The sequence below is a fragment of the Canis lupus genome, chromosome 7 (genome assembly GCF_011100685.1).
Source record: "Canis lupus familiaris isolate Mischka breed German Shepherd chromosome 7, alternate assembly UU_Cfam_GSD_1.0, whole genome shotgun sequence".
In the NCBI taxonomy this organism is placed as follows: Eukaryota; Metazoa; Chordata; class Mammalia; order Carnivora; family Canidae; genus Canis; species Canis lupus.
Genome location: NC_049228.1, coordinates 37956209 through 37978855, shown reverse-complemented (window position 1 = coordinate 37978855; position 22647 = coordinate 37956209). Strand labels below are relative to the sequence as shown.

Genomic DNA, 22647 nt, shown 5'->3' with positions numbered 1-22647 from the left:
TTCCCCATTCTGGGGCATAACAGAATCTTGCAGGATAGAGGTAGTGGCTAGCCCATTTAATATTGAGAAACACTGAGCTAGCCTTAGCATAGGATGATGCTTATAGTTTGCTATCAATTCATACAGAAAGAATGCCATGATATTTAAAAAATCTTGGTATCTTAGAATATAAACAATTTATTATTAATATTATTGCCTTAAATCTATAAATAAATTTAGGGATATTCCTTTGAACTACATTAAATAATCTATCAAAGATTTCTGCAGAGATTTTACATAAAATTATAGTCAATAAAATCTATAACTTGTCCCAAATTCTTTTGAACTCTGAATAATATGAATCATCAAGTTTTTTTCCCCAAAATAATTAAGATCTGTAGGAAATCTCTACATATTTGCTTATACTATATTCTTATTTAGAAAGTCATTAACTCTGCATGTGATCAATTTGCAAAGCATATGTTAGGATCACATTTTACCCCTAATAAAAATTTAAAAGATACCTTATCATTTTAGCAGTTCGGTTACTGAAATTTATATGAACATTCCTAAAGCTCTACGGCCAAAGCCACGAAAAGAAAAAAAAAAAAAAAAGAAAGAAAGAAGGAAAGAAAGAAAGAAAGAAAGAAAGAAAGAAAAGAAAAGAAAAAGAAAAAGAAAAAAAGAAAATGCAGAAAGGCAGAGTAGCAATAGCAGGAGCAGCAGCACACAGCATGCAGTAAGGTAATAGTACATCACGGAGACGTTAGCGTGTTCTGCAACCACAGGCAAGAAGGGTAAGAGACAGGGTGGAGGGCATGGGGTGGGGACACACAGTGTAGTAGTCTCTTACACGTCTGCCTTTGCTAGCTGGAGTACAGGACGGAGAGCGCTTCAACAAAGAAAGGAGAATACTACACGTTACAAATACTCACACATGACTCTCGATGGCTACCGCTGTATTAACAGACAAAGTATATCAACATACACATAAAGACATATTTTGCGATACGTTGAAAGTACATGTATTTTCAGGAAAAACTGGAGGGTAGGACAGTAAAGAAACAGTTGCTCAGATTTGGCCTATGATGACAAGCTTTCACTAGACCCTGCACAAACAGTGACCCACAGAATAACACTCCATCAAGTGATGGATAATTTCTTCTCTGTAAAGGTTGGCAGTAGCGACTGGAAACATGAAAAAAGAAAGGATTCAAATAATTCTGATTTAGTGCCGGGTAGCATTTAATAAAATACTTTAGTCTTTTACCTACCAAGGTCTTACTCTTTTCAAAGATGCTTCTTTTAAAGTATAAAAGTTTAATTAGGACTTCAGAATTACTGATAATGAATTAAATCAAGAATTCACTTCACCAATACTGTTCAACCTGATTAGACATCAGGCTTAAGTCAAGAGGGACCTTCACCTTTCTGACGTTAAAGATTAAGTAATTAGGGTAAAACAGCAGTAACAACAAGCAGTTCATAATTAATTGTACTGAAAAATCTTCCAAGTCTCTGGAACTTGGTGATGTATGAACAGCAGAGTTTTACACAAATAAACTTTATCTGCCTTGGGCAATTCCCTATACGCAACTGAACCTAACATTTGTTTACTGAGGGTTTGCACTACGTCAGGTTTTTAGAAAACACAGAAGGCATACTATTCACAGACTGGTGGGGAAGACACCATGCCATCATCAGTGTGATGAATGCTGGGACAGAGGTGAACTGCAGAGTTTTCCAGGTAGCTGGGGGTGGTGGTGGCATGTACAAGATTTGTAGGGGGACTAGAGGATGGATTTTATCAACTGAGTCTACAGGAGCCACAAATTTCAGAGAAAACTTGAAGCATGACAAACATCCTTCCAGATGTTCAGTGTTATTTGTACAACAGGGAATTTTATTTCTTTCTAGGTGGAGGGAGCATGACCTGACCACAACGTGCCAAAGTCTTCAGGGCAAATCAGGATTAGAAGGCCTGCAGATTCCTCAGCAGGCTTTTGTTTCTTTGGTAATCCTCATTGCTTATGCAGAACTACCCTCCCTAACCATGCCCAGCCCGCCTAGTGCACACTCGTCTTTCACAGCTGCTCTTGCTCTGTGGACTACACCCGTCCATGTGTAAAGACCCCGCTCAGACACTGGCTCTTTCAGAAAGGCTTCCTGCAGGCGTCTCATTCAGTCAGATAGCTCTGCTTTATACTCCCATGATACACAGGCCATACCTTTTATTAGCGTGCTTCTCCCAATTGTTATAATTATTTATTTACATGTATGGTTTTTCCATCAGACTCAGATCCTTAAGGATCTAGAATATGCTTATCATAGGGCCTATAAATGTAAAAATCCTTAATAAATACTGAATGAATCCTCTGACACTCCTCAATACTGAACCTAAATATTTCCCATCACTTTCTACATGGCACAGAACATAACTATCGATTTTTTTCTCAGAACATAACTATCGATTTTTTTCTCTAACAGTAAGATAAGCATTTCGACGCCTACTTCTTCTGATTTATCTTAGCAGCTACCATTGTGCAAAGTATGGTACTGCATGTGTAGAAAGTGCTAAAATGTTTAACACAGAGAAGCTTTTACTTACTGGGTATCCCTACATTTCTAGAACAGATTTGGGAGTGTGCTGAAATCATGAAAAAAAGCATGACTAGCTCGAAGTAAATATATTACCACTATCCTAAAAACATGTCAACATGTCTCTCAAAACCATCTTTGCATATAAAGACAACACAGTGTCTAAACTAGCACAATATAAAGCTAATAATGGTATTAAGTTACCATAGTGACAATGTTCTTCCTAGAGCGTCTACCTAGAAATCAAATAGCTATTTTTATATTTTCAATAGAGAAGGGGAAATCAGACTATTTCCCGATAATATAATTGGAGAACACACATTGCACACACTTTCTCTTATACACACTCACCTACAACCACGGTGTGAAACTGGTCTCACAGCATACACTGGGAAGCAGTATGCTGTTTTCACAGACCATTTAAAACTATGCATTTTATATATGGTGTATAAATTGCCACCATAAATTTCAGACTGATTATGGAAGCAAGGCAGAAACCAAAAGAAGTAATTTATCTTACTGACACATAATTTGGAAAACAGATCTTAAGATTCAGTTAAAAAGGTCTTTTTAAATAAGATACTGAAGAGTAAAAGACTAGGTAGTCATGGTTTTTTCCCTCTAGATTGCCTAAATATATTAGGATATAATGTACAATATACCATACAAAACATATATATAAAATAATATATAATACTGCCTAAATTAGAGAAGGATACAACAACCTTCTAAAATGTGAGAGTTTCAAGTTGGGTTGTATTTAATATGTGGATGGAAGATTTTTTTAAAAAGCATTGAATGAGGAAATATCAGGAATGCCATAATTTCTCAGAAGGATTTAGGCCTGGTTTGGGTCATAGGATTAAAAGATCTTTTTAATCCATGTTTTAAAATTCTGTCTTCCTTTGATTTTTACATATGGTCAGACCTCCCCAGATACAGCTACACAAGGCTTCCAAGCCTCAGATTTCTGTGATGGGTTAGGACAGAATATGAAAGAAGCCAGAAGGAGAGAGAATGCTAAAAGCCAAGAGATGAATGAAGGAACCTAGGAGCCAGGACTGAAATTAAATATTTTAGGACATCTTAACAAGATTTTATTAGGAGGCCAAAATGAGGCACAGAAATCAGCTTGCCAATACTCTCAGGCTATTTGCTGCTTGTAATATGCCAGGATACAAGAAAGCAGTATTAGGAGGACCAGACAGTTGGACTACTGGGACCAAGCCTATTCCTTGATGTCTGACCTTTTCATTCACACCTTTGATTTCCTGGGTTTACTATTTCCTTAGTATGCTAGATTAGGAAGACAGCCTCCAAAAGCAAGTTGGTACACTCATTTGCCAGGTAAGAGGGCAATTTCCATTTTTTGTGAATTTGGCCTAAATGAACAGTGTATAGAACTGTCATTTAAATAAAACTCAAAACTTACCTGGCACAGATTTAATAAATGACAATATGTGTACCAGATATAAAGAACAAGTAGTTCATTTAAACAAGTATAATTAGTAGGACCTTTAATACAATCAAGCCAAGTATTTTGGGGGTTCAACTAAAAAGAAGAAAATGAACTGAACAGGATGGGAAGTTTGTAAGCTTGGTCTAATTGTGCCTGGACTTGCCACTGGAATGCAGGGAACAGACGGGAGAGAGACCAAGCTGGTGAGCTCCACCTGCCCCTCACCCTCTTTGGTGCTGGGCCTGACACGGACCACCCCCAGGCAGTCTAGGGTGTGTGAGGCTGAGAGAAAAGACAAGGTCAAGAGGAAATGATTTCCGTAGCAGAAGGACCCTGGAATCTATTCTACTCTGTCACTGGTGTCTCACCGCACCTGGGAATGCCTGATCCAAGAGACAAAGTGTTCAGAGTAACGTCAGTTTCTTTTACCATGAGCTAAAACCGCCTTTTATCTATCCTAAACAGTGTCATCCATAATCCTGTTGCCACCACTTCCCTCTTCCTCCAAAGACTGAGAGTCATACAACTTTACTAGTGGGGGAGCAAACGATCCAGTTTTTTAGTGGGAGAATGCTGTGATCAGCAACGGTCACAACCACCGGACTGAATATTTTCTCCAGTTCTTTTCTCTTTCAGAAGTCTATGACTCTACATGCAGAAAAGCCCAACCACCTGAGCTGTCCTGAATTACAGAAGCAGGGTGTTGGGAATATCTTCTGCTTCACCTGAGTCGGGGGAAGGATGGGACCTGTGTCATACACTCTGCTCTCCTGTCAAGACTGCTCTTATTAGACACTCGACTCAGAGAAAGAGCTGTCTAAACTATGCAACTTAAAAGGAAAGCTCAGCTCCAAATGTGTTCCCATATTGCCAGAAATTCTGGCATTCACTTGAATTTTGAGCTAACAGGCAAAGCACACTGAGGAAAAGCTGTGGCACGAGAGTGATTCTGTGCACTATGTTATGTGAAAAGAATTACTGTGTTAAAGGCCGATTAAGGGAGCGCTAAGGGAAAAAATAAGGGGTAATTTTGGAGGAGAGGAGGTACTGGTGGTATGTTCCTATGAGGTCACTAGGCCATGGGGAGCAGACAGGGAAGATCAATGATATGGATACCAGAGAACCCCTCATTTCCAGATGCAATTCAAATTCTAGGTCTTCAATGTAATCTACTTCTCTTCTATTTCTACAAGATAGAAATGAGCAAAGAATGACCAGAGGATGTGTTGTATGCGCTAGTTAAAGGGTCAGAGTCCACTTACTACAGGGGGCGGTCATGCACAACATTTCACTAGTTTTGGTACAAAGAACGATCAAGATTTATCCTATCCTATCTTACTCCTAAACAGAAGTTTAGCTCCATACCAAGTAAACCAGATGCGGAACATAAGCACGCCAAGGATCAAATATCATTTTTTCAAAACATCATCATTCTACTCTGGCCTTGAGGATGAAATGAATGGTAACTCTGGGAAGAGTGGTGATAGTCATCAACGATAAACAGAGGTTAACACCATAAAATACGAAGTTAAGAATACAATATATATATATATATTTTAAATGGGAGCTCACTGCTGGCCTTCTCCTTGACATGTGAAAATCAAATATGGTGGTCGTGTGGCTGAACAATTCGGGGTGCAGGGAGTGCAGTGACTCAGACTAGTGCGGGGGTTTGGGGACGGAAAGGGAGCAGAAGGCCAAGGAAGCCACACTGGATTCTTAGACAAGGAAGGGAGCAAAAGGGAACACAGGAAGGAGGGGTGAATGGCCCCATTCCAAGTAAGGACACAGTCACCAGTGTTCCCGAGGACTTTCCACATCTTGTTCCTTTAAATTCTCAAATCACTGCTTAGTCAGTACCCCTACTATTACCCTCATTCTTCTGAGAAGCAAGCTGGGGTTTACCTAACAGGAAAGGCTGAATGACTTGCTCCCGGTCATACATCCAGAAAGTGGGAAAGGCAGAATTCAAGTCCCCTTATGTGCTTAACCAGTAAGAAGAGAATTCCGGAAGCAAATGAGGGGAAAACCTTTTAGGCTTTTTAGGAGCTGGAGCCTGATGCGTAAAGCTTCACCCTGTGTGAACCCAACACCTTTTCACTTTATGAGAGGAGTTCCTTCATGCTGGTTTAAAATTCAATCCTATAGGCTGAGTGCTAGTGGATGAAGGATAAGAAGGGGTTCTCCCAGAGGACTCTGGAAGCTTCTATGCTACAGCTGGGTGGCAGTGGGGAGAGCAGAGACAAGGCGGGCATGGGACAGCATGTATTCTTGCAAACATTGTGCTGAGCAGAACAAACCTATCTGTCAAAATACACATGACTTCTAGGTTTTACATTCAGAACTTTTTTGTGGGAAGAAAGGGGATGTAGAGAGGAGTTTGTTAGGAAAAAAATGGAAATGGTTTTCTAGGGAAAGGAACAATAAAATATTTTAATCAAATTTTCTTCCCATTCCCTCTCATGTGAATAGTGTTTCTATGGATGTGCTATATTGAATATTTAGTACAGTGAAACATACAGTGGATCATAACATGAAATATTTTTGTACCTCAAGAAAGTTCTCTTTATTGCACTGTAGAATTAACTAGAACTGTCTCAAGAATAATGAAATAGTTTCCATTCAGAATGGAAAGTAGTACACTTGGGTATAGTATTTCAAAGACAGAAAAAAAACCACTTAAAAGTTTTTAAAAATCTAGATCAAGAGATTTCTTTAGTGGAAAATCATGCGAAATATTTTTCCAAATATAAGAACTATATTTAACACAACACAAAAAATAAGACATATAAAAATTTCTCTGGTATAAAAACTGTTGCTATGTAGAACATTTGTATTTGAATTTATTTTATTTTCCGGTTTCTAGAGAGATTAAGTGTTCGACATGACAAGGATTTTTGTGCCATTTAATATGGAACAGAGAAAATGCATACATCTGGTATTTCAGTAAAGAGAATAAACAATATACATTAGGGATTTCTCAATTATCAAATTGATAGAATTAACTTAGAAGAGAAAATGGTAGTGCAGTCAATTTATAGTGTATGTGGCACAAATGTTAATAAAAATCACTTTCCACATTAGAAGAGAAATTCTCTCAGCATTAAAAATGGATTTGTACTCAATCATGTTATAGTAAAAGCGACTGAAAGATTTAATAAAACATGTCACTTTAAAAATTTTACCACCAAAAGTTTACTTCTGACTAACAGATAAATTAAATAGCAAAGTGCCAGAAACAGGAATGTGAAATAGAAATCACCATGAAAAATAAAAATGAGCATTTATATATATATATATATATATGTGTGTGTGTGTGTATATATATATATGTATATATATATATATGTATATGTATATGTATATATATAGTGACAATAATCAAGTAAGCATTCCAGTCTTCAGAATTGTTGCAATGAAAGGAAATACAGATTCTCTGATGGCCAAAGCATTTTTTAAAGTACATTTCATTTTCTGATGTTTAATAAACTCTTCATTATATTTCAGTTAAGAAGCAAATTTTGTCTCAAATAAATTACCAGGTGTGATAGTTCTAAAACTGACTGCATTACTAGGCAAAATTCTTCAATTCAATCCACTGATGTCTTTTACTGAAGGGTGCATTGGTTTGAAAATCAAAGACTTACGTCATCCAAAAAATCAATCAGTGAAGATGAGGAAGAAGAAAAGGAATCCTATTTAACGAATACAGCAATAAAAAATAGAAAATATGGATGAAGCAATTTAATAAGAACAAATAATAAATCAAAAATTTTGTAAAAACAATTGAAAGGCAAATGACATTAATTCAAATAAATAAATGAGGAAAGCAGTCATTGGCATTGTTTCTCAAAAAACTCAGAAATCCATTAATTACTTTTTAAAGCGTGGTTCTTTTTCTCTTTCCCAAAGGAATGAAATACAATGCATATATTGTGCTCAAAATGTAATAAAATGAAGCGCATGGCAAATCATTAATAATCAAATTAAATGAAGCACTTTAGAAGGGTAACAATTAAAAGTGAGCAGCAGAATCTCTCCACCTCTAGCTGTTCCCATTGGAATGTAACCTCTCTGAGAACAAGACTTGGCAAATGTGGTCACTACTGTTATCTCCAGCAACGAGAACAGTGCTCTGCACAGAGACTTATAATTATTTAATAGAGATAGAATCATGAACTTAAATTTTCTGAGACAAAAATATACTTTATATCATAAAATTTGTTTTTTTTTTAACAGCAAAGAACTTGAGCACCAAAGAATGACAGTCATAGAGTCACTATTTCATTATTATGGAATACATTGCGTAATATCCTCTATGTAATGCTTTTTACAAAAATTATAAACTTCCAAAACAATTGAATTGATTTGGAGCTTGAACCAGCATTTCCCTATTATGAGCTTTGACCTTTTTTACTTTTTTTTTTTTATTGTGGCTCTATACTTGGGAGATTAAAGTATCAAAATTATTTCAGATTTGCTCTGCATTTACTGTTTCTCAGGGGAGGAGACGAAATTTCTTTTAAATCTTATGAGTCTCATATTTAGACCTTTCTTAGATTTTTCTTAAATACAAATGAGATTATAGTTTCCAAAAGAATGCAGAACATACTCCTTTCCTTATATGTTATTGTTTATATCAGATTTTAAGTCCTTTTATGTGGGAAGCAATAAAAGTTTCCTCGAAAATGAATTTTAAATCACAAAGTGAATTCTAAATGGACTACAGGGAATACTTGAAAAGTTTCGTACTTACTTCAAATTGATCCAGAGCATCGGTAGGCGTATTCAAAAATGCCAAGAAAGAATGCTGTGAGTCTTGGTGCTCTATACCTAGAAGACAGCAGCAACTTTTTTTTAAAACTAGAACAATTTAAACTAATTTTCATGGATAACCTTTCCTGTCTGAATCTACTAAGAGCTGTTCACAAACTACCACATTGTAAAGCTGATCAATATTAGTAACTCTACATATTTAAAAAATTATGTTAGTGATTCTTGGAATATCACTTAGCAGCTATAGTAGTCTCCATGACATACTTGTTTCCTGACTCGAGTTCCTGAATTTCTTTCTTTTCCATACAGCACATCGTAAGAAATACATTAAATCTTTGTAGATTTGAAAGAATTTTAAAAATAGGGTTATATCTGACTTTTCTAAGCTAATTTATCACCAAACAAGGTTTCTGTTTTGAAAAACTCTTACCAAACTTATAGTACACACTAATATAAAAAAATCTCTTATAATAATCTAGTGATAAAACAAATATATTTAGTTATGAAAAAACTTTTGTTGGGCAGCCCAGGTGGCTCAGCGGTTTAGCCCCACCTTCAGCCCAGGGCCTGATCCTGGAGATCCAGGATCAAGTCCCACGTCAGGCTCCTTGCATGGAGCCTACTTCTCCCTCTGCCTGTGTCTCTGCCTCTCTCTCCCTCTATCTGTCTCTCATGAATAAATTAAAAAATAAAAATCTTTAAAAAAAAGAAAAAAGAAAAAACTTTTGTTAAGACCTTAATTTGATTTCAGGCACTGCTTTAATTGACAGAATAAATAACTTATACCCTAGTTTTTCCTCAGATGAAGTTTTAAAAGTTAAAGCATATTTGTTGGCTATGGTATTAACTTTATTTTATTTTTTTTTTTTTTTAATTTTTTTTATTTATGATAGTCACACACAGAGAGAGAGAGGCAGAGACATAGGCAGAGGGAGAAGCAGGCTCCATGCACCGGTAGCCCGACATGGGATTCGATCCCGGGTCTCCAGGATCGCGCCCTGGGCCAAAGGCAGGCGCCAAACCGCTGCGCCACCCAGGGATCCCCTGGTATTAACTTTAAATGTAAGGTTTCCAAAATAATTCTTAAAATATATATGCAATGATAAATACTAGAAAGGAAAGAGCAGAAAACAACCAAGCACACATTTTCGATTTCTATATCCTTAGGAAGTGACATCAACTATTTTGTGTGGCTTTCATCCTACTCTCTAATAACACACCATGGATGCCAGATGAGGGGCTATGTTCAGAAATTCATCCAGGCAATAAATATTTATTGAGAGTCTATTATATACCAAACCTTGTCTAGATACCAGGACATATTAGTAAGCATAGCAGAAAAAAATCCTTGCCCTCATTTTTTTTTTTTAAGATTTATTTATGATAGACATGGGGGGGGGGCAGAGACACAGGAGGAGGGAGAAGCAGGCTCCATGTCGGGAGCCCGACGTGGGACTCGATCCCGGAACTCCAGGATCGTGCCCTGAGCCAAAGGCAGGCGTCAAACCACTGAGCCACCCAGGGATCCCTGCCCTCATTATATATTACATTTTACTATTAAGTAGTATATACAGTACATTACAATATGAAGTGAAATTTCATGACTCTCCAATGTTCAAAATCCAAATAAAAGCTATAGGTTCACATGCTATCATAAAGCAATGTGATAAACTTATTTCTTTTGCACATTTAGATATATTCTACAAAGGATGGGGTCAGTCAGTGACATGGTATATTACAGTCACACTGCACTGATGTCTCTTCTACATAAACTGCCTCTGGGGATGCCTGCCCTCCAAATCTTATACATTCTTCTTCCTTTACTCACTAAATAATGCAGCTTTCCACTCTTCCCATCTGAAAGTCTGCTTGATTCTCAATTTAATGTGAAGTCCTAATTCACCTTCCTTTCTTGTTGACCAGGAAATTCAATCAACAAAAAAATTGTCTGAACATCTAGTACTTTCAATGTTTTTTTTTCCCCATGTCAATTCCTTTATGTGATACCCTCTCACATGGAAACAGAAACTCAACCAGCTTTACATCACTGTGTGTTACAGGACTGAGAAATTATGGGGAAGCATCACATCACATAAGTGTAACATAAAGCCATTAATTAGTTCACTATTTGGTCAGGAATACTGATGTTGTCAGGACAGTGAACTCCTTCCTTCTTTCCTTCCTTCCTCCCTCCCTCCCTCCCTTCTCTCTCTCTCTCTCTTTCTTTCTTCTTAAAGTAGGCTCCACGTCCACAGTGGAGCCCAATGCAGGGCTTGAACTCACGACCCTGAGATCAAGAGTTGGATGCTCAACTGACTGAGCCACCCAGGCACCCAGGACAATGAATTTCTAATAACTGCATAAAAGAGATCCCTTCATTGAGAAAATAACACTCCACATTTTTTAAAATTAAATCTTCACATTCTTAATGCCCACATTATGGAAAGAAAGTTTAAAAGAAGTTTCTGTAATGGCCGCCACATACTCTGAGTTACTTTTCACATTAATGGAAGCATGCTCAGGTAATGCTTTTAAGAAAATGGGAATAAATCCTGAGAAATCCTGCAGGGCAGGAAGTTTAAGAATCAAACTTGGAAGAAAACAATTAAGTACCAAAACAGTTCATCACTGAATTCCCTTTTAAAACAGGATTAGATCAATCTTTAGTTACTTCATACATTATTTCCTCAACTACTCTAGAAGTGAATCCTACAACATTTGAAGAGGGTATAAAGTATACTATAAAAATAAGTTTGTTTTTTTCCCAATCACAAAAATCTTATTTGTGGAATAGTCCATGACATTGAAAAAACAGTCCCAATTTGTGGCAAAATGAATTCTTCTGTTATTATGAAACCTTTAAACAATGCATATTAAGTATGACAAAATGACTTAGAGACCAATCCAGCGAATGTGTGCATCACCTATGTGGATATACATCCAGCAGTGAGTGCCAGCCAGCGTGCTTCGTGTAAACAATTCTCTGACCTACACATGTGGGTTCTCGGGTAATAACATGTATTCACAAAAGAATAAGCCCTGATTGATGCAAAACACATTCTCATACCCTTTTCAGATCTAAGCTCTTCAGTGTCCTTTATCAGTTGTTCGATTTCTGAGAGGAGCTCCAAGTTCTTCTTCTCTGAATCTTTTAGTTTACTTCAATGAGGGAAAAAAAGGAAAACTGTCATTATTTTTTCTGCTGGTTAGTGAGCCATCCTACAACATGTAGCTGGAGTTTCCTGGTTTAAATGTCAGTCATGTCAAGTTAGGGAAGTACAAGCTACTGCAGGAAAGACACATCCAGAGGGTCGTCTACTCTTGTGTAAACAAACTACTGCAACACAGCCAAGCTTGTTCATTGACAGATCTGTGGCTGCTTTGCACCACAATAGTGCAGTTGAGTAGACACAGATAATATGGCCCCAAAACCCTAAAATATTTAGTATGTGGCCTTTTATAGAAAAAGATGCTGACCCGGAGCTAAATGATTCAATTTTAAAATGTCATAAAATCAAAGGTTAAATTTAGAATTTTGTTAGGCTCTTCCACAGAAAACCATGAAAGTGGAGCATTTTTATGAGTACATCTGTAGTTTCCAGTTTCATTTAGTCTGGTTTATGAGTGGATGCACAAATGCCTGTGTCCCAGGTACGGGAAGGCTGCTAATACTCATTCCAATTACAATACAGAGAATGACATTCAGTAGATCTTTGTGCCAGAATTGAGTCACATTCTCCAGAAAATGTTCTCTTGCATTTTTAATGTCACAACAGCACTTTTAAGCAAAGCATACTTAAATTTATGTCTGGATTATTTATTACAAGAGTTTATAATTTAATGAGGGTGCCAGGTATATGACCTCCAATTGGATTCAAAACATTAATGATTACAGTTTAAGGACTAAAGCTTCACACCATTACAAACTGAATTTATGTGACTATATTTCTTTTCATGATTGAATGCCTTTGGAACTTTGCTATTCCAGTGCCAAATGATTTTTTTATTTACATGGTGATTTGTAACATGAACTTTCTATTGTTCCTCTATATCACCAAGACTTATTCTTGAAGCATGTTCACATCCAATCCAACTAAGATTTTCATTTTGAAAAAAAAAAATTTTCATTTTGTCATTTATTTATTCAGAATATAATTTGCTTTACTGTTGTGATGAGGATTGAAGGAATGTATTGATCTGGTAATTGTCTTAGACTATGGAGGACATACTTTTCTCAAAACATAAAAGAACATGAAAAAGCAACTATAAATAGAATATATTATACCATTATGAAATCTATCATCAGGAGAAACTCCATTTGTAAAAGACCTATGGTAGAGGACAGAATTCCCAGATGACTGTCTTTGTTCTGAATATATATGTTGCATTTTTATACTAATATGATATTCTTGAACATGAGAGAATTTTGGATTTAATGGAACAGAATCTGAGAGTCAACTAAAATTTACAAATAAGGGGAAAAATAAACAGTAAAATATTAATTACCACTATTTATTTTACTTTATGGACAAATCAGAGGAAAATGAGGTTGTACTAAAATCCCAGCACTGCACACAAGGCCTGAAAGCATTTATTTATTTTCAAATATTCATAATTTTTTTCTGGTCATTACTTAAAAGAAAAGGTCATTACTTAAAAGAAATCCCAGCAGTTACTAAACACGTAACTACTACCCAGATAATTTTGGATCAACTTAGAAAGTATTCTAGTAGACTCTATTATTCAACCTTACCATTCTGTGATGATGTTAGATGCTTTAACTTTATTCAGTTCTTCTTGGATGGCCTGTTTAGCTCTTATTTCTGCATCCAGAGCTGACTGCAACTCCAGTCTAGCTGACATATCCAATTTTGCAAAACGACGCATTTTCCAGGGCATATCCTACAAATAATAGAACTGTTGTTAGCTCCATCCTATTTTTTCTTTAACATTCAAAATTTAGTAATGCAAGTAAATTTAGAAGCTAATTACAAGTACTCTCTCTAATAAATGAGTAGAACTGAAACTACTTGTGCAAATGTATAATTTTTCATTAAATTCAGAAATAATTACAGACTCACATATGAGTTTATTTTTCATCATTATTACCAATAATAGCTATCTATATAACTTACAGTTGAACAAAGATGTGTTATGATATCCTAAACTGGCAAAGACTTGGACTAACTGAATTCTCATGAGAAACTTTACAGTTAGCTTAAAGCCTAGACAAACTGATAGAAGTATTCAGACTTATTATAGTGTACTGGAGCTTCCCCACCCAGTAGGATAATTCTCTACGCAAAATGGCAGAGCTTACTGTTGCTCGTGCACCCAAGCTGGAATTCCTCAAAGCTTCCAATTCTTCAGTCATTTTAGAAGCTAAGGCCTGGAGATACCCTCGTGCATCCTTTTCATCACTGACCCTAGAATACATACATAAACAGACAAAAGACAAAAGTAAAACAAACAGGAAAACTGTAGTGAGTTATATATTGTTTTTAAAGCATCACACAAGAAATAAGTGAAATAAATATTTTCTTTCAGAAAATCTACCACAGCACTCCTGCTTATCAACAAATGGGAACAGGTTTACTAAACTCTCTGTTATCTGAATGAAAGCTGGTCACACTTAGGATCGTTCAAATTACTTATATCTGATAAATTAGTAAAATTGTGCCCTTAAACCAGAGAATTAATACTCTTCTAATCTACATTAAAAACACATACATTTACATAATTTCTAAAAAATATTAAGATTCCCCGTTAATTGAGTTCTGCCATTTTGTCTAATGAAAACAAAATGCATCTTTTAAAACTGGAGTACCCTATATTTAGAAAATTTAAAGTAAAAATACTCTGCTCTGTGAAAATCAAGGTTGTACTGCAATAAAACTCTGTTTTCTAACATGGTCAATAAAATAATCATCAAAAGGAAAAGATTAGAATCTACTGAAACTCACAACTGTCTTAACACTATCTTACTGATGCAACTGTTATGATTCTAGATAGAAATGTTTTCAAATTATATTCAATAACACACATTCTACATTTAAGAGTTTATCAAAAGAAAGTTTGTGTTTTGTTACATCTTCAAAATAAGGTCAAGAGTAGGATAAGGCCTGCCAGCATATGAAAATCTACAAAAGAAGGTCTATCCTCAAGAAGAATGAAAACAACTGTATATAGAAAGCTAAGTGTGTGTGTGTGTGTGTGTGTGTGTGTGTATATATATATATATATATATATATATATATATATATATATATATAAAGGAGTACAAGGAGTACAAATCTGCAGTGCTTAGAAGTGTGTTCTAATGCACCCTGGGGAACACTGTTTGCCTTTGGGAAGGCTGGCTGTTTTAATAAATACAATTCAGGCCACTGAATAGTGATGAGGAAAGGATATTTCAGGTAAACTAGTTAAGTATCTGATGCAGACAGCAGACAGATTGAAATCTCGAATTGGCTTTAAGATCTTCTAGAACTTATAATCCGGAAGAGCCAAATTCACATCTATCAATGTGTCTATCTTAAATAGGCCCTTTAGGAGGGATTTGGTTTTCTTTTCTCTCAGCTGGGAAGGTGTACTGAGGACAAGGGGAAGAATCTAACAATTTAAAAGTGATACAATCATCATAAAAAGTTGCCCAGCCTAATTAGTTACATATTTTTAGGCTCTACATACATGTATGTATCTTTATTGCCTTTTATAAAATATTGTTTATGTAAGCGGGAGGCTGTTTCTTCTAAAATTCTTTAACTTTGGACAACATATATGACTACAACAACCTTCTGATGTAATTCTCTGATCTACAATATAAAGAATAAGTAGAGATGAAGGAAGATTATCTTTTTTTAGAGTAGCAGAAAGACACTTAAGAAAACTGTATTCTCATTTACAGGACCAGGTTAATTGGCCTGTTGCAACCCGTACTGCTTTACTGTCTACCACAGCAATCTCTGCTTATGCACATTCCAGGAACCTAGAAAGTCCCATTTGCTTTATTAACTCTGGAAATCAGTAACTTCTTGTACACATGTGTTTCATGTTGTTCAACATTTCAAGTAAAAAAACTCTCTTGTAATTTTGTTTTTATTTGCATGTTGAGTATGTTCACATTCTCTGACTCATGTGGTTTCCCTCTAAGTCTCAATTTTTTATTAAAGCTATGTCTATTTTCTTGGCTACAGAAAATTAATGAAGGGAAGGGTTAAAAAAAAAAAAAACAAAACAAAAACCAAAACACTCGGTCAGTTACAAAGTCTAAGTTCTACTGAGCCCTGGTCTCCTACACTTCCTTTTCAGAATCATTGCTATTTGTTTCCAACCTTCAGCCTACTTCCCCTCAGCTCAACACCATCTTGCCCTTCCTTCTACTAGGCTATCTGGATAAGATGACTCATGCTCATTCTCTTAACTTTTTTTTTTTTTTTTAAAGTTTTAGAGGAAGTCCCTCATCTTCTCTTTAGCCAAGTCATTTAAATGTATTCCTCGTCCCACATTTACCTTCTCTGAAAACTGCTTCTGTTTTCAATTTCATCATTTTTTTGGCTGCTGTAAACATATACGGACTTTTTCTAATCCAGAAAGGTTCCTGTCCCAATCCCACTCCCTGTCATTGCGATACAACCTGTATCTAATTATGCTTGTATTTAACTCCTCACTAACTCAGAATACTTTCTGAAGTCTGATTTACACAACTGTTCTGCTGAAACCATAGTTTATTCAAGTAACTACTCAACTACAAAAGGCCAATTTTGATCGATTTTGTTCTGCCATAGCTAGTCCTCTCCTCCCAATCTCTTTCAAATAATTAATGCAGAAATACTTATTACTTCTGACTATTATGTGGGGCATCCTCAGGAAAGAGAAGATTTAGAAGATACAGTTCTTAAAACGTCAAGGACATAAAATATACATAGTAGCGTCACTTAAGGACTTGATTATTGAGTCAAACAGACCTTGGTTCAAATCCTAACTCACTGCTCACCAGCTCCAGGACTTGGGCTAAGTCATTTAACCCTTCTTGCTCTCTGCTATCTCACCTACAAAATGGAGATAATAATTCTACCTCATAGGACTGCTGTGTTAACTAAAAGAGAATCTTGTACAAGTAGATTTTCAGCCCAATGCCTGGAATGTACTGTAATCAGTATAACCTATGACTATCCACAAATGAAGATTAATGAATGAGGAATAGTTCAAATAATAAGAGGGAATTTAAGTAAAGGGAAATAAAAGTGTTATTATTGAGACCCTTTTCTGATTGTGAAAACACTTTCCTGCTGCCCTCACTAAATTATCCTTTCTTCTGAGCTCTTTAAAAAGAACTCAACAACTTTAATGGCTTTACTGACTAGGACTTAAATCCCCAAATTTACATGCTCCACCCTAACCTTTCTGTACCCTTTTCAAAAGTGTACTGGAACTCTGTACCCAGATGTCTCAGGATGAGTTCAGACATACCAGTAAGCAAAATAACACAAACAAAATCGATTTTATCTTCCCCAAAGTTGGTTCCTTCTGACTTTCCTACTTATATAATATCATTTTCTTAATCTAATTCAGAAATACTAATTCTCCCTCAATTCTTGCCCTTCCTTCATAATTAAGTCCTATAGCTTCTTCTCTTACAACATTTTCTCCACCATTTGTTCAGTTTTCCCCAAATTTCCCTCCATTTCACCCTGAGCACCATTGTAAAGAATTGTTTTCCTTTTTTTTTTTTTTTTTTTTTAAGATTTTATTTATTTATTCATGAGAGACACAGAGGCAGAGACGCAGGCAGAGAGAGAAGCAGGCTCCTCACAGGGAGCCCGATGTGGGATTTGATCGCTGGACTGGGATCATGCCCTGAGCCAAAGGCAGACGCTCAACCATTGAGCCACCCAGGTATCCCAAGAATTGTTTTCCTAATGCATCATCTAATCAATACCTTTATCCTTGCAAAAACCCTCTCTTTCTTATACATAAAGCTAAAATTCTTACCCAATATTCATGTACCTTCACTAGTCTTAATTCCTATTGTTTTATATGAAATCTCCAATTCACTCAATGTACATATAGGACCCTTTACTAACCTCAGGGTTTTCAGAAAATGCATTACAGGTTCAAATGATTACCCCCCATTCTCTCAAGCACCCAGTCTAAGGTAACTCTATAATACTATAGGAAAATCAGTATTGTATAATGCATAAGGCAACTTAAAGTCTTCTAACTGATCTCCAGATATGGTCACATTAGTTTTTAAACTTTTCAGTGGTATGTTATAAGCTACTTGAAGGCAAAACTATATTTTATAGGCCATTGTACCTTCTATTATACCAGAAAAGTGCATTATATGAGAGGAGACGCATTTAAAAAAATCAGTCTCTGGACTAGCTTATGAGTCTGACCTTTCTTTGTCATCTCATTTCAAAGAAAAAGTGAAGTATTCTGATGAGCCAATGGTGAGAAGAAAGGCCCCTACTCTAACACAGTGAGGAGCAACAAGGTCTCACTTCCCTAAAAGTTATTCTTTCATATGAAAGGGATAGGAAAAGGCAAAGGGGGCCAAGTAAGATGTTAGAAATGTATCCAAATGAGGTCTTATATACATAGGAAAAGGCAAAGGGGGCCAAGTAAGATGTTAGAAATGCATCCAAATGAGGTCTTACATACAATAGTGCTTGTTCTGTTTTAAAGCTGTTTTTTGTCCAATGGAAACATTTAAAATACTGTGTATCACAAGTTCCTAAAACCTTGTCTTGGCATCATTTCATTTTTTAAAGTTTTAACTTAAATTTCAGTTCATAAACATACAGTGTAATATTAGTTTCAGGTGTGCAATATAGTAATTCAACACTTGCATATGACACTCTGTGCTCATCCAGGTAAGTGCAGCCCATAATCCCTATCACTTATTTCACCCATCCCCCCCTCCCACCTTCCCTCTGGGTAACCAGCAGTGTGTTCTCTATAGGTAAGAGTCTGTTTCTGGATTTGTCTCTTTTCCCTTAGCTTGTTTTGTTTCTTAAATTCCACATATGAGTGAAATCATATGGTATAGGTCTCTCTCTTACTGACTTATTTTGCTTAGCATAATACACTCTAGCTCCATCCATACTGTTGCAAACGGCAAGATCTCATTCTATCTTATGGCTGTGTAATATTCCTCTGTGTGTGTGTGTATACACAGATACTTGGGCTGTTTCCAAAATTTGGCTATTACAGATAATGCTGCTATAAACATAGAGGTGCATGTATCCCTTTGAATTAGTATTTTTATACCCTTTAGGTAGATACCTAGTAGTGTGATTGCTGGGTCACAAGATAGTTTTATTTTTAACTTTTTGAGGGACCTCAATATTGTTTTCCACAGTTGCTGGGCCTGTTTGCATTCCCATCAGTAGTCCATGAGGGTTGCTTTCTTTTTCACATACTTGCCAATTTGTTGCTTCCTGTGTTTTTGATTTTAGCCATTCTGACAGGTGTGAAGTGGTATCTCATTATAGCTTTGATTTGTATTTCCTTGATGATCAGTGATGTTGAGCATCTTTTCATATCCTGTGGTGCTCTGGGTGCTCTTCCTTCAGGCCAGTTACCTGCAGAGGCTGTCCTTTCCTGCTATGGGCAGTGTTTGATCTCTGGCCTGAATGTGGTAAGTTTTCACGGGGTTGGGTGGTTTGTTTTGGTCTGCTTGTGAAATGAAACTAGTCACCATATCCTCTGGAACTGAGGCACTGCAGAACTCTCTGGTCAGGAGATGTGGTATGGACAAGGGTTTGTGCTAGTCTTCAAGGGGGGAGGGACCACCACACTACAGCTAAGCTAAGTGTGACTAGAAAGAATGGTTCCATTAGAGCACCTAGGGGTGGGGCTTGGTGGAACCAAGTTAGGCAGCCAGTATTTTCCCACAGGTGGCTCTGTGTTTATGTTGAGGGGCAGGGGTGGGACATGGTGCTGGCCAGCTCCTTTTATTCTCAAGAGAATTCTCTCTATGAATGCTGTCTCTCTGGGCTGCACTACAAGAAGAGAAAAAACCAGTGTCTGTCCACCCTGCTCCCCCCAACTCCGACCCCAGGCTGTTTGCCTGCCTTCTTTCCAAGAGAAGTGCAGTACCCTCTAGGCTCTATCCAGCCAAGCCTGCTGACCTTTAAAACTCCAGTCTTCAAACCCTGCTGGCTCCAAGAACTCACGAAATTTAGCCCCTCTTATTTTCCAAGCCAGCAGCCAGGGTTTGTTTCTTTCCTAAACCACGTCTCCACACTTCCTACCTTTTTCAATGTGGCTTCTTCTCTGCCTTTAATTGTGGTGTTTGTTTTGTCAGTCTTCAGTGTGATTTCTGGGGTATTTATTATAATTTGACAGTTATCTAGTTGTATTCATGGGATGAGGTAAGCCTAGGGCCCTCCTACTCCACCATCATCTTCCTGTCTCTGGCATCACTTCATTTTTTAATATACTAAGACTAAAAAACTGGGAATACCCTGAGACTCTTGACCTTCTTTTTTTTTTCTTTTTATAAATTTTTTCATGAGAGAGAGAGAGAGAGACATAAGCAGAGGAAGCAGCAGGCTCCCTGTGGGGTGCCTGATGTGGGACTCTAATCATAGGACCCTAGGATCATGCCCTGAGCCGAAGGCTGACACTCAACCACTGAATCAACCAGGTGTCCTGACTCTTGACCTTTTTAAGCATGGACAGAACGTCTCAGATTTAACATTCCAGTAGGTGAGAACTCTGAGAACAATACCCTATTAAGTATTTAATAATTAGTTATGTAATATATTAGCCCATTTCTTTTTGTTTTTTTCCCCCCAGAATTATCTATTTATTTATTTAGAGAGAGCATGAGCAAGGGGAGAGGCAGAAGGAAAGGGAGAAAATCTCAAGCAGACTCCGTGCTGAGTATGCAGAGCCCAACATCAGGCTGAATCTCATGACATGAGACCATGACCTGAGCCAAAACCAAGAGTTGGACGCTTAACTGACTGACTGAGACATCCAGGTGCCCTAATATATTAGCCCATTTCTAAATAACAGCTTTTATGCAAACTGACTTGCTTACATTCCTGGTTTCTTCTGCACATTGCACTTGAATGTGAAAAGCCTAAAATGAGTGTTTTGTAGTATCATGTAAAAACTTTCGCCTTGGGATGCCTGGGTGGTTCAGATGGTTAAGTGTCTGCCTTCAGCTCAGGTTATGATCTCTGGGTCCTGGGATTGAGCCCCTAGGGCTCGGGGGGAGCCTACTTCTCCCTCTGCCTCTGCCTCTCCCCCTGGCTCCTGCTCTCTGTCTCGATTGAATAAATAAAATCTTTAAAAAAAAAAACAAAACAAAACAGGGACACCTGGGTGGCTTAGCGGCTTAGCACCTGCGTTCAGCCCACGGTGTGATCCTGGAGTCCCGGGATCGAGTCCCATGTTGGGCTCCCTGCATGGAGCCTGCTTTTCTCTCTCTGCCTGTGTCTCTGCCTCTCTGTGTCTCTCATGAATAAATAAAATTAAAAAAAAAAAAAAAAACCCTTTCATCTTCATCCTTTCTACTAACCCTTTCCAGAAAGTCTACATTAAAAGCTTCTTTCTTTTACTAGAACCACTTCCCATTCCATCTGAACCCATCATGCCTGTTGCTGGAAAAAAATCAATGGTCTAGGAACTCAGGATCTGGCCACATCATCTTTTTCTTCTGTAAAAAGTCATTTTCAGCAATAGCTTAATTATACATTTGATTACATAATAATGGAGCTATAAATGAAGAGTTATAATTTTTGGTATTATAATCTTGGATAAAGATTAGAATGATTTTGCTTCAGAAATTAGCAAATGTCCTTGTCATCAAGGACATAAATTTAACATTAATGAACTATTAACTGTATTATAGTGTTTGGAACACAACCAAATTTCTACAATTTGGGCATTTTCATTTAGATATGCACTGTATAGTCACATTCATGAGCCACAGATGACTGAACATAGGAGTTCTATAGTTAAGTCTATATCAAAATACTTGAGTTATTTGGGTAAGATCACTTAAAAAGGCAGTGTTTATCCACCTCTGATTTTATTTAAGATGGAGGGTATTAATTTGCAATAAGTAGGAAAATAGAAAAATTGCTTAAGGAACCAAAGTAAGAGTACAAGAAACTAAAATTCCTACTAAATGCTTGGTCTATAGATACACAAAGAAACAGTTTTCATATAAATTAAACCTCCATGATGTGCCAAAAAGAATAAAAAAGTTGAAAAGTAAATATTAAAATTCAGAAAATAGGTTTTCCTTAGAAGATAAAGTCCCTGCTGAATTCAACTTTTTTCATGTTTTATAAAAATAAGCATTTTTATAAACGCCAGAATCATTTTACGAAATAGTTAATGTGGAAAGTTATGGAAGTAATTCATTCTACACTGAATCCTGAGACCTTAAAGAATAGTTAATAAAATGAAACTATAATCATTTAAGGTTTTTATGATGACATGTATACAACAATCTGCTGTAATTATGAAAGAAGATGATAGGACAACATCTTCAGGTTCAAAATTCTTCTCCAGACTGTTTCTTAAAATAATTACAAATATAGCAATTTTGGTCTTAGACAGGAACTTCTATTGCTAGTCAATGAGTTCCTTCAGTTCTTTAAGAACCAACAGTCTTAAAATAACAGCTTTCAATGTAATTGTGGAGAGTTGACATGGGATACTTGCTGCAGTTGGGGAAAAGAGAAACTTAAAAGAAAATATAGAAGGATGCAGATGAGTAACAACAGGTCAATAATAAAATTATGCTTTTCAGGGAAACTTATTTTTTAAAGCAAAAAAATAAGAAAAAATGTCATGTTAATAGTCTT

At 36.6% G+C, this 22647-nt stretch overlaps 1 protein-coding gene across 18 annotated transcripts in view; it reads right to left on the bottom strand.

Moving 5' to 3' along the window:
* Nucleotides 1-22647, bottom strand: part of CDC42BPA (CDC42 binding protein kinase alpha) — a 309366-nt gene that overhangs the window by 56423 nt on the left and 230296 nt on the right. For 9 of the 18 annotated variants that reach the window (XR_005362267.1, XM_038542788.1, XM_038542797.1 and 6 more), the window contains 6 exons: nucleotides 14133-14238; nucleotides 13566-13714; nucleotides 11880-11971; nucleotides 8793-8869; nucleotides 7684-7731; nucleotides 833-871 (listed from right to left, as the gene is read on the bottom strand). Coding sequence is in view for 17 of the 18 variants with exons in the window: in XM_038542788.1 (XP_038398716.1) it covers nucleotides 833-871; nucleotides 7684-7731; nucleotides 8793-8869; nucleotides 11880-11971; nucleotides 13566-13714; nucleotides 14133-14238 (511 nt within the window). In the remaining variant the exon portion in view is untranslated. The remainder of the gene's footprint in view (nucleotides 1-832; nucleotides 872-7683; nucleotides 7732-8792; nucleotides 8870-11879; nucleotides 11972-13565; nucleotides 13715-14132; nucleotides 14239-22647) is intronic. The other 9 variants (XM_038542792.1, XM_038542798.1, XM_038542803.1 and 6 more) reach the window with 3 other exon arrangements.